This window comes from Ranitomeya imitator, chromosome 1 (assembly GCF_032444005.1).
Source record: "Ranitomeya imitator isolate aRanImi1 chromosome 1, aRanImi1.pri, whole genome shotgun sequence".
NCBI classification, from domain to species: Eukaryota; Metazoa; Chordata; class Amphibia; order Anura; family Dendrobatidae; genus Ranitomeya; species Ranitomeya imitator.
Genome location: NC_091282.1, coordinates 758,351,990 through 758,364,357, shown reverse-complemented (window position 1 = coordinate 758,364,357; position 12,368 = coordinate 758,351,990). Strand labels below are relative to the sequence as shown.

Here is a 12,368-nt window from a genome sequence, read left to right as displayed (position 1 = left end):
GGGAGTGAAGAACAAGAATCATTTAAACTGAATGTACCTTGCTTGAATTCCTCTACCATGACCATCCGTGTGGAAACAGACACATTGTAGGTAGAATTCTGCTGTGGGTAGGCCGGTGTAATGATGGGCATGAGGTGGTATCTGTCACTGGGATTCACCTTCATAAAAACAAACAAACAAAAAACAAATTGAAGGATACATTAAGTAGTTACTTATTTAAATTGGGAGAACACTATTCCAAACTTTGAAAGATAACACCCATCCTAACTTGCAGATTAGTTGGAGGTCTGACCACTAGGACCCTCCATCAACTCCCAGAGGGGTCTCAAAGGCACAACCGGAATGGTGCAAAGGCGGAGCAATCACACAATCCCTCTATTCACTCTCTATAGGACGAGATAGACACGAACTAACAAGGACAGGTGATACCCCTGTAATGTCATTATGATAGAGATGTGCTTCTGCTCCATTTAAAGTCTATGGCAATGTTGAAGACAGCAAAGTACATTAGAAAATGTGGCAGGAGAGCACACGCTCGAATGCCACCATATTCACAGTACGGCCCCTCACCCCAACCTAACAGGACAAGTGAACAATACGTGCTGAGTGTCAGATACCTATCCCACCCAGCAAGCACCAATGGCTCCACTTGCTCAATATCAAAAGGAAGAGACATGCTGAACAACAACTTGAAAACACAATTTACCATTTGTTCACAAATTTATGAGCATTGTTTACTCACCCTTGGATCCCAGACAGGTAAATTAAGGTTACACTCCTCTGGCTGCTTCAACAAAACTGGATTTGGCCACTCCCTGCATTGGAAGAAAACAAAACAAAAAGATTAGCACACTATAGAAAAACACACATTCCAAACAATTACAACAGTAACATTATACAGTTTTTTTTAAACATACCATTTGGAAAATACCAGGAAAAACTTATGGACAAGCGTGGAAGCTATTGCGTTTGGATACAACTGGCATGTTCTTGCCACTAACATAGCCCAGGAGACGCCACCAAGAAATCCTAGGATGTTGGAATATATGTTATGACCTACAAAACAAAACGACATTAGCAAGGTTTCTAGCAGCCGGTAAAAGAACATTGAGCTCGGCTGAGTAACTTACGCTTGGCCCATAGTTTGATTGCTCTCAAAGTTAACCTGAAGTTATCAATGTTCGGTACTAGATGAAGGATTTCATCGGTTACTCTGCAACCTGGGGAAGAAAGGAAGAAAATAGAAACTGATTACGAGCAGAAAAGGAGAGGGCCGCAATGGCGTTGAGTCAGTAGCTTCTAATGGGACTTGGAAATTGAGTAAATAATAAAAATATGTAAACTGTTTAAGATCGATCAACTAAAATAGGGAAAGGAGGAAATTGTAGAGATAAGAATATTTCTGACATTCATTTAATTAAAGCAAAATAAAAAAAAAAATCTTATTGCAATAATTAAACCGGGGGAGAGAAGTTTCTATATAAAACTTAGTATATGCAATTACATTTCAATCTGTCAAGTTTTTCTAGCTAATTCCCTGCACCGATGCCGGCGGTGATCTAACATGTCAGATAAGTCCAGCCTCTAGCAAAGTTTGGTTAACAGACAAATCACTCTTCCATTGAGAAAACTAAAAAGGTTTATTTTATAATTATTATCCAAGAGGACTCACCATTAAGACTCCGTATACACCTTATGTCTAAATTCTTCAGCAGGCTATCATCTCGTAGGTCCAAGTCCTCAGGAATTGTCTGAAGTGCAAGTCTTGCAAATAAAATATCAATCTGAAAAGACAAAAAAAAGCAAATCCATTAAAACAAATTGTAGTTATGAAGCAGAAAGAGATACTTTTGTATTCACACAGTTCGATTAAGAACAATATTGATGAATGAGTAGACAGACGGGAGAAGCCATGGTACCCGAGCACCTTTATCATACTTGAACTCCTCAGTAATTACTACGCCATGAAGTTAATATCTTCAGGGATGCATACTGATTGATGCAAAAAAAGTAGATATTGAAGACAAGAGTTGACCAAAAGTCACCGTCACCCGATCCAGCAGCGTCGGTAGTACACAGACGGGAGCCACGCAAACCTCCCGTCACCTGCCCGATATTTGTTCTGATTAGTAGCCACGCCATGACGTTGAGCGTCGTACCACAATGACAACTTTGCACCAGGTCTAATACAAAGACGGTGGTGATGCCAGTAGGTAGAAAGAGGTTCACAGGGTTCTGCAAATCTCTCGTCATTCTACAATAAGCCGCCAGAGCAGTTTTTATCATTATACACATCTTAAAAAAACTGATCAAATTCTGTTTTTCCAGAGATCACGATTACTCATATGCAACAGAAAATAAAAAATGGTTACCTCTATTCCATCAAAGCAAAGCTTGATCACAGGTACAAAAGCTTCTTCCACAGCCTAAAAAACAAAAGAGGGAACAAAACATTTTTAATAAAACCATAAAAAGGTTGGTAGTGACGTTAATGGTGACCGCAAGAGTATAAAGCTGTGCAAAAATCACGCGCTGGAGAAGCACAATACTTAAGCTAATCTGCAAGTAGCAAATATAGCTACCGTAATTATTTATGATCTTTGATTTATAAAGCCGCCATATTCTGCAGCATGCATTCACCGAGTACGTCTACAGACAAACTTAAAGGGAACCTGACATGTGAAATAACGCTATTAACCTGCAACTATAGGGTTCATCTGCAGGTTAATATCGTTCTGACACCATGAAGCGCCCCGCTGCTGGAAGTAAATTAACTTTCAGTCATTGTGGTGGCGCTGGTTCAGGCATTTTGTGCATAGAAAGGCGTTTGTAACCGCTCGCTCCTGGCACTGACTGGCAGCGGAACTTAATGATGAGCCGTTGTCAGTCAGTGTTGGGTGCGCGGTTACAGCCAATGCTCTCTATACAGAGCAGTTACTGAAACCGTGCCAGCGCCGCCCGTATGACCGATCACCTAACGACATGATAACTTCACTTTAAAGCACCACTTCACTGGTGAAGTAAAAAGCCTCTGGAGTGGTATTCACTAATGCGAGTTCCCTGCCCATAGTAATATCATTACCAGCTGCCATCCTCTTCTGTTCTTGGCTCTGGCTCACCTTCTGTTTGGGACCTGCTGGATTGCTCAAGAGTTCCCCAGGGCGATCCGGAGTCAATTTCTCAATGCAAGTCTATGAGAGCCAGAACTAGGCCTCCATAGACTCACATTGAGAGCTTGTGACCGTTACCATCTGACTTCCGGTCGGTCAGAAGCTGTGGTCACCAGATGGCAGAGCGGGAACGGACCGGTGCTGGGAAGAGCAGAAGACAGCGGCTGGCAAGTATATTACAAATAGGAGGGAAAATGGATCGATACTGCGCCAGCAGAGAAGTAAAAAAACAAAACGATTGAGCGGTGATTTAAAAGCAGGTCACCAGATCTCACAATACAAACTGGAAACAATATTACAAGGATGTTTTACACTTGAAAAGACAGGTATACTTACTTTAAAAATCACTCAGAATGGCTGTATAATTCTGATATAAAATTAGGATTTTATGAGGCCAGTGTGAGCTCATGAGCTTCAATCTTAGCCCACCTACAGAGCCCGATGAAAGCTCTGGTTCAGGGCCAATAACTGGTTTGCAAAGTGTATTTATTATTTTTGACTACAACTAAAAAATGCTTTACATGTAAAACCGCTGAAGGAACCTTTATTCCTATCCTTGAAGACAGTGTCCTCCAATTACCAATTTTTATCTTACAATCTTCTCCATCGTCTGACACAGTTGTAGCTTGTACCGAGCAGGGGGAAATCTCAGCAACAGTGAGGAGGGACACTGAGGCGCTGTCAATCCAGCTAGGAGGTTGGAGACAGAGTCTGAACTGTCAACTGAGATTTTACAATCATTCTGACAAGAACGGTCACAGTAACTGCATCAGCCTTATCAGGTCTGAAAACGAGGACAGATCTGCTCTAAATAGATTGTTTCCAAAACGTAATGAGTTATATTCGTGCATATCACATGTGGGGTAGATCTCAAGCAGATACATTAAATTACATTCAATCGAAATAACAATTCTAATAGCAAAACTTTGCAGGTAGGAGAGCCATACTTACACGAAGGTCTTTAACTTCATCTTGCAGCTTCAACTTGTCATAAAAGGAAGAAAAAAAGTCACTTCTGTCGACATGTCTAGGTGCCACACACAAGGCATCAATATCAGCACCTGTAACCAGAAGGAATACACAATACTGATTCAAGGGGAACTCAAGAATACAATAGCAGAAAACTACATCAACCCGTTAAGTGCTTAATAAGATTTGTAGATCTGATAGGATGGATTTGTGGTTGTTATCCAGCTTAAAATAAAATGTACAGACCTTTTGTATGGACACCCAATCTGTATGATCCAAAAGTAAATATCTTGCCTCCGACATGCTCAATTACAGACTGCGGTAAATTCTGAGGAAAGTAAAAAGAAAACAATTATACATTGTAAAGGCTAAGTATCCTACAGTGGACATATATTAGTCTCTGCCACCGTTGAAGTAACAAACACAGTAGGAGGTGGGGTAGGTGGTGGGAAGGGGCAGCCAAAACTAGAGAAGTGGCATATTTGCCAGCTCTCAGTTCTTTGGAAAGAAATAAAGGGGTTGTCCTCCAATAGTCCCTTTTTGATCAAAATGTTTGGCCCAAACAAAATAAAGCCCATCATCTCCTGAGCTGGCACTGTTCCCGCGGTGTCAGCACTCTCCAGGGGCTCACGTGCAGTTGTTGTGGCGTGATATCGGCACCCAATCAGCGCCGGCGTCATTGTCTCCACCTCCTGTTGAATTGAGCAGGAAGAGGAAGTCTGAGATCAGCAACAGCCCAGACTTCCTCTTCATGTTCGATTTGTCGAGTGCAGGCACTGAAGGAACGATGATGGAACGGGAGGGGAATATAAGCTTTTATATTATATGGGGGCCAAGCGAGGGGTATGAGAACAAGTTGTCCAAGTAGTGGACAAGAAGGAAGCAAACTACTCATGTCAGCATTTCAGATTGTATTTGACATTGATGAACCTGAAATTAGACCTTACCTTAATTTCACTGATCTCACGAATCCATTCCTTAACCAAATTGTTCAGCTTTCCCAAAATTAAAATTCTGTAGGAAAGTAAAAAAAATGTTGAATCTCAGACAAATGCATTGCCTACAATAAAATATTCAGGGTGACCGTAATCATCACAGGTTGGTAGCAGGTGACAGTACACTATCGCCCGATTATACTGTGTAGCTGTATGACCATATTGCTGCGTATAAGGCACTGTTCACATTGCTGTGAGGGCAGTCACTACACTGCACTGAGCATATTCACTTCAATAGGAGCAGAGTGAGAACGGCCACTACACAGTGAATGGCGCTGTACCATTCAGCTCTGTACACTGTACTTCCAGCTTCAACTTTACACGGGCTATCAGTTGATCAGTGGGTGCCAAGTGTCGGACCCCCCACGGTCAGATACCAGGGATAATCAATAATAGTCCTGGATACTTAAACCAGAACAAGCAGGATGTTTTCCCTGGCCCATCCTAGACCAGGCATAGTTTAATATCAAGTCATATTACAAGTCTATGACTCTTTTACATATATAAAGGAGCACATATAAAGGGCTCTGCGACTGATCCCACCTCCTCTGTAATTCTTGCTCCTCTTCAAACACACCAAAGGGTTTCAAGGTTTCTATGAGTTTCTGGGTGAGGGTGCAATCAGTTTCCTTCGGAACCGCTAAACTGATCGGAGAAGTGATGCCAAAGTTCTTCTGCGCTTGCTGCGGTGTTCCCTGGTTTGTCAGTGGACTAAAGTAAAAGATACAATGATAGAAAATAAGGTGAAACATAAAAATCACACACAGCATTACTGGATGAAGGGGTTATGCGTGTTCGAAAGGTTCAAATTTTATCAAGATTTTTCTTTAGCCCAAATCTATTGCTTCTTTCCTATTAGGAAAGAGAAACGACAGCGCAGATGTTTCAACCACTACATACACAGCTCACCCCGCTATACACATTACACAAGTATTCCCAATATTTAAGCTTGTCTATCCAAATGATATTAGCAAATACCTCCAATTAGAACTGTAGAACTGAACGATCACTCATAGTGAGTTAGTGGTCGTAACCATGGATACCTAAGCTACTGCAATGCCCTGCACATGGAGTAAGCGACATAGTGAATCAGAAGAACTATACTACAATTCTAATTGGAGATATTTGCTAATCTTATTATACCTACTATATGGAGATAGGAATAATCCTTTAAGGCTATGTGCACACGTATAATGGTCCACTGCGGATTTTTCCGCAGCGGATTTGATAAATCTGCAGGGCAAAAATGCTGCGTTTTTGCTGCAGATTTATCATGGATTTACCGAGGTTTTTCTGCGGATTTCACTGCGGTTTTACACCTGCAGTTTTCTATAGCAGCAGCTGTAAAGCCGCTGCGGAATCCGCAGAAAGAAGTTACATGCTGCGGAATGTGAACCGTTGCGTTTCTGCACGTTTTTTTCCGCAGCATGTGCACAGCGTTTTTTGTTTCCCATAGGTTTACATTGTACTGTGAGCCCTCGCGGGCAGGGTCCTCCCTCCTTATGTACTCGTGTGCCTTGTTATCTGCTCATGTTTAATGTATTTGTCTATATTTGCCCCGTATTCACATGTAAAGCGCCATGGAATAAATGGCGCTATAAAAATGTATAATAATAATAAAAATAATAATACTGTAAACTCATGGGAAACTGCTGCGGATCCGCAGCATTTTCCGCATCGTGTGCACACTGCCTAATACAACAGCTAAAGAAGCACTCCTGTTAAACTTGTTATTGCCTAAAGCTGAGTAAATGTGTGGGTAACGTAGCATAATTGCGGTAATATAGCACTGACCGCCGTCCTCTTCTCACACACGGCGTCTAGTACGTCTCGTCAGATCATGTTGCTGTTAATATGTGAACCAATGAAAAGTCAGCAAAAAACACCATAGACTTACATTGTAAGTTCACATACAAACCGCTGTGTGATCCAGCCAGAGAAGTACTCAAGTGAACCACAGGAGGCCCAGAGTTGTGCTGGAAACCAGGGAAGATGGTGATGGGCAAGTATATAAGCAATGACAGGTTTAAGCAGTTAACAGGTTCATGGGAGCACTCCTTTAAGCTTCATGTCTAACTACTAAACAAAGAAATTGATAGAAATACACATTGCACATTCAGACTTGTGCAACTACACAGTAAGGCATTTATAACCTGCCAGAAAGAGAAAAAAAAAATCAGTTACTACATTTTAGAGCCTATCTATATAATCTTCTAAGGGTCATTTCCGTCTGTCATGGAAATCCCGCGTTGCCGATTGGTCGCGGCCGGCCGTGACCAATAAGCGACGGGCACAGTCAGGCCGCGAATTCGCCCTTCCCTACTGCCCTCCAGTCAGTGCCCACATAGCAGTTTAGCAGTCCGTTAAATGGACTGCGTTACACCGCGGCATAATGCAGTCCGTTAACGCTGCTATTAACACTGTGTGACCAACTTTTTACTATTGATGCTGCCTATGCAGCATCAATAGTAAAAAGATCTAATGTTAAAAATAATTAAAAATAAAAAATCATTATATACTCGCCTTCCGGTGCCTTTCCCACTCCTCGCGAAGCTCCGGTCCCAAGAATGCATTGCGGCAATGACCGGCGATGACGTAGCGGTCTCGCAAGACCGCTACATCACGTGTTATTGCTGCAATGCATTCTTGGGACCGGAGCGCGAGGAGCATCCCTAAAGGCCTGGGCTGGATCCGGGGGCCGCTGGAAGGTGAATATATAACTATTTTATTTTCATTCTTTTTTTAACAGGGATATGGTGCCCACATTGCTATATACTGCGTGGGCTGTGTTATATACTACTATACATATTCTAGAATACCCGATGCGTTAGAATCGGGCCACCATCTAGTACTAAATAATTGTGGAACCCGAAGCACACCACAAGAACCACGGCAAAACAGGCATTTTTGGACCATTTTCAGCTATAGTTTAAAGGAAAAAAAAAAAAAGCTTGTACGGTAAATACACCATGTACCACTAGGTTACCACACTGTGGGCGTCTATGAATAGTATTTTGTATGTGAATAACTAAGACAAAAGAACAGAAACTTCAGCTTATCGACCACTGAAAGGGTCCATATTAAGGAATCATGGAGAACCAAATCACTGTAACCAAGTTCTAACTGGTTAAGAGCCAACTTCTCCCATCCACAATGCTGTGACGTTTGGCAGTCTATTCACATGTTAACAGTGGATATCAGAAACCAATTATTTTTCATGCCTTTTTCCCAAATCACTCTAAGGCTACTTTCACACTAGCGTTTTTTTGTAAATCCGTCACAATGCGTCGTTTTGCAGAAAAAACGCATCCTGCAAAAGTGCTTGCAGGATGCGTTTTTTTCCCCATAGACTTCTATTGGCGACGCATTTGCGACGGATTTGCACACTTCGCGACGAATGCGTCGTGCTTTGGCGGACCGTCGGGAAAAAAAAAACCCTACATGTAACGTTTTTTTTCTCCCGACGGACCGCTTTTTCCGACCGCGCATGCGCGGCCGGAACTCCGCCCCCACCTCCCCGCACCTTACAATGGGGCAGCGGATGCGCCGGAAAAATGCATCCGCTGCACCCATTGTGCAAAGCGTTAAACGCTAGCGTCGGAATCTCTCCCCGACGCATTGCGACGGGGAGATTCCGACGCTAGTGTGAAAGAAGCCTTACACACAAAAGTCAGGCATAAAACATAAGGCCGAGTGTTATTGTTTCAGATAACGAGTCCACAACGACTGAATGAAATCCAGAGTGGTCAAAGAACCGTCAGTAGTGAAGATCAGCCATATTGGTAATTATTGCTGAAACCGCAATCATTTAACAATTAAACAAGGGTAAAGTTAGGCTATGTGATCACCATGAGCTTTTCACACTGTGTATTTTCTCTGTGTCCAAAACAGCAACAGAATCTCATGCCCACTGGGCTTTTCATTTAGTATAAACTGAGCTGTGGAGTGCGTCTCAAATATGCAATATGGCAATTACTCTTGCAGGTTTTCTGTGCAACGTTTCACTATAGGACTGCCTTAGATGCTGTAAATCCACAGGTAAAAACATAAATGTAATCCGCACATGACTATCAATAAAGCTTTGGCAAAGCCAAATACCAGGAAGTAACAACAACGGAGAATATAAAACATGACAAACCAAGCAGGCAAAAACTGCAGTGTCCAAAACACGATAAAAATACGAACAAAAAAACCAATAGACCAAATGGACACAAATGAAGAAATTCTGCAACATCAAACACTTACCAAAATCTCTTTGGGGCACTGCAGTGTGAGAATCGACCCATCCTTGTGGGAAATTGTGAAGATTTTAACCTGCAGATTGGCACAAGGAAGATCCCCGACCAATACAGTAGCAAGTGTATGGTAGGTGCTGCTCAACTGTGCTCACTCCTCTCTGGAGGGGATAACAACAAGGCAGATACCTGCCCTGGTATATATACAGATGGCCTAGACTAGATTTAATTGAAAAGGCTGCAAAACAAATCAACTCTGACTGTAAACATTGGAGGGAGGCGGGAATCACAGCTCAACTCCGAAGGCAAAGATATTGAAATGCAAATCCTCAGCAACAAAAGGCCAGGTAACCCCTTTAACCCTGCTGTTCTGTTCGGTCTGGGGAGACCTATTTTGAACTTTGGTATTTTTTGGGGTGTTCAAGATGCGGTTCTGAAACTTGTGGTTGATTGACTTAAATGAGGATGGGTCGGTCGGCCACGGGTTTCAGAGCCGCATCTTGAATATTTTAAAGAATATTGAAGTTCAAAGTCGGTCATTTTTGACCAACAGAACAGCAGGGTTAAAAGGTGTCCACATGCATAAGTAGATCATCTGTGGCCTAAACAACTGCTGCTTGTGGGACACTCCCATAGATGAATCAGACAAGTTACAGATCTCCTGCTTTGTTCTCATGGAGCAGCTGATACTGGCCTCTCACTACTGAAAACGCATCAACACTCCACTACACTGAAAGTGCTTGTGTTCCCTTGAAGGAGTGAAAAACAGAAAGTAGCAGAGAAAGCAAAAGTTGCTGATTATCTGTTGGAAATGCTCACCATCCGACAAATTTTATAATATATCTATCTTCCATTGCTGTAGTATAAGACCCCTTATCAGTATTACCGCCCCATGTTCTGCCGCGGTCTGTACATTCAGATGTAATATTAAGTAGGAAAGTAAAGCGACACTTTGAATAGATTTATTTAAATATCCCTAAGCCTAAGGGATACTTTGATTCATATAAAGTGATATGATTGGCGGGGAGAATGAAGGGTCTGCAATGCTGATTCTGCACTGCACCCCTCCAGTATTTGCCAGATCCCTGCCAGTGAATAGGGATCCCTGGTAAGGCTGTGTTCACATGTCCAGTAGAGCAGATCAAGCAGCAGCTGTGCAGACACCACTTTTTTGCCTGGCTAAAAAAACAACCTGATTTTAACCAGATTTTTTTTTTTTTTAATTTAACAGTATTTTAGTCTATGGACGACAGATCCATTAATTAGTTAAACGGTTTCTTCCATTTGAAAGGATCCATTTCAATTGTAACTAAAATGGCTGGTTACTTAATAGACTTGGTTTCCATCGACTTCAATGTTAAACAAACAAACAAACAAAAAAACAGATCCAGTTAAAATGATTTTCTTTTTAGCTGGACATAAAGCGGTGTCTGCACAGCTGCTGATGGATCCGTTCTGCAGGGCAATTACTGGTCATGTGAACACAGCCTGAGCGGAGGGGTGTCAGCACCCCCTTCGTTCTCAGGATCGGGGGGTCCCCAAGTATTAGGCTATGTGCACACAATGCGGATTTTGCTGCGCATCTGCAGCAGTTTCCCATGAGTTTACAGTACAATGTAAACCTATGGGAAACAGAAAACGCTGTGCCCATGCTGCGGAAAAAAAACACACGGAAACGCAGCGGTTTACATTCCGCAGCATGTCACTTCTTTGTGCAGAATCCGCAGCGGTTTTACACCTGCTCCATAATAGAAAACCGCAGTGGAATCCGCACAAAAAACGCGGTAAATCCGCAGGAAAAACGCTGTGTTTTTGCCCTGCGGATTTACCAAATCCACTGTGGAAAAATCCGCAGAGGATCATTCTACGTGTGCACATAGCCTTACAAAGTGATGATGAATCCTAGTGATAGAGCTGCACTTAATAGCGAGTGCCCATTCTCCAGGATCCCCCCCAACCCCGAAGGCTGGCATAGTGCGGACCCCTCATTCACAGCGGAGCCTTCTGATGGTCACATAAGTCAATGGTTTTATTCTCTGCGTGTAAATATAGTATGATGATATAACTGTGTGCTGTCAGAACTATAGTGGAGGGATAAAGAGTGACCCCCACAATGATAGCCCCCCGAATGTTAGCGGATGGAGACCCCCAATCTGCACATTGAGGCATCTGCTCTCCACACGTCACTGTGTTTATTCACTGGCAGCAGAAGGTAAACACGGCTCTTATCATAAATAAGCTTTATTAACAACTAACACGCGGACAGCGGTGATCTCCTCCTCATAACGGCCCTTTGTGTAGTGGCCGCCGCCGCCCCGGAGCCGCCTCCTCACACGGCACAGGTACGTCCAGAACGAGGCCGCCGCTCACCTCAGCGCCGGGTCACCTCGCTAATGACGTCACCCCGGCTCCTTCCCCACAGCCCGGTACTCACAAAGGCATGGTGACCTCACTCCTCCCGCCGCCGCCCACCGACTCTGGGCATGAGGAAGCCGGACACCGCCACAACAAACCCGGCTTCGGAGAACAACAATGAGCGACCGGAACCTGCCGCCTAAACGCTTCCCGTCTGTCCCAACATGGCGCCCGCCGCTACCACAGCAACGTTCGGGAGGACGTCAACGTCGTGACGTCTATGCGTCCTCTGCATGAGCACGCCTTGCTGCTGTCTCCAGGAATCATGGGAAATGTAGTTCTCTAGGCAGCAGCGACACCTGGCGACACCTGCTGGAATTACATTTCTTTGCTGTTTGATCTTCACTGAATGGGAGAAGTTGAGATTTTTTTTTGTTGCATATGAGAAAAATGGCTGAAAGACTGATGGTAAAAATAGAACTAAAGTGGGTGATAATCGCGCCCGTTTTTTCTTACATGCTTAAAATGATGTGTGAATGAGGTGTGATACAGCCGAGAAAATACAGCTACCTGAATTAAAGAGTTAATCCCCCCAAATCAAGTTATTCTATCTGCGGAGGGTCCGACCACCAGCAACACCAAAA

At 43.2% G+C, this 12,368-nt stretch overlaps 1 protein-coding gene across 2 annotated transcripts in view; it reads right to left on the bottom strand.

Moving 5' to 3' along the window:
* The window catches only part of PAPOLA (poly(A) polymerase alpha), a 30,238-nt gene extending 18,260 nt beyond the window's left edge, over window positions 1–11,978 (bottom strand). For both annotated transcript variants that reach the window (XM_069735034.1, XM_069735043.1), the window contains exons 1-11: window positions 11,804–11,978; window positions 5,678–5,845; window positions 5,087–5,153; window positions 4,386–4,467; window positions 4,122–4,231; window positions 2,373–2,426; window positions 1,673–1,784; window positions 1,131–1,220; window positions 918–1,056; window positions 743–815; window positions 38–158 (exon numbers count right to left, since the gene is read on the bottom strand). In XM_069735034.1, coding sequence (XP_069591135.1) covers window positions 38–158; window positions 743–815; window positions 918–1,056; window positions 1,131–1,220; window positions 1,673–1,784; window positions 2,373–2,426; window positions 4,122–4,231; window positions 4,386–4,467; window positions 5,087–5,153; window positions 5,678–5,845; window positions 11,804–11,811 — 1,024 coding nt within the window. In that variant the 5' untranslated portion in view covers window positions 11,812–11,978. The remainder of the gene's footprint in view (window positions 1–37; window positions 159–742; window positions 816–917; window positions 1,057–1,130; window positions 1,221–1,672; window positions 1,785–2,372; window positions 2,427–4,121; window positions 4,232–4,385; window positions 4,468–5,086; window positions 5,154–5,677; window positions 5,846–11,803) is intronic.
* Window positions 11,979–12,368: the final 390 nt, after the last annotated feature.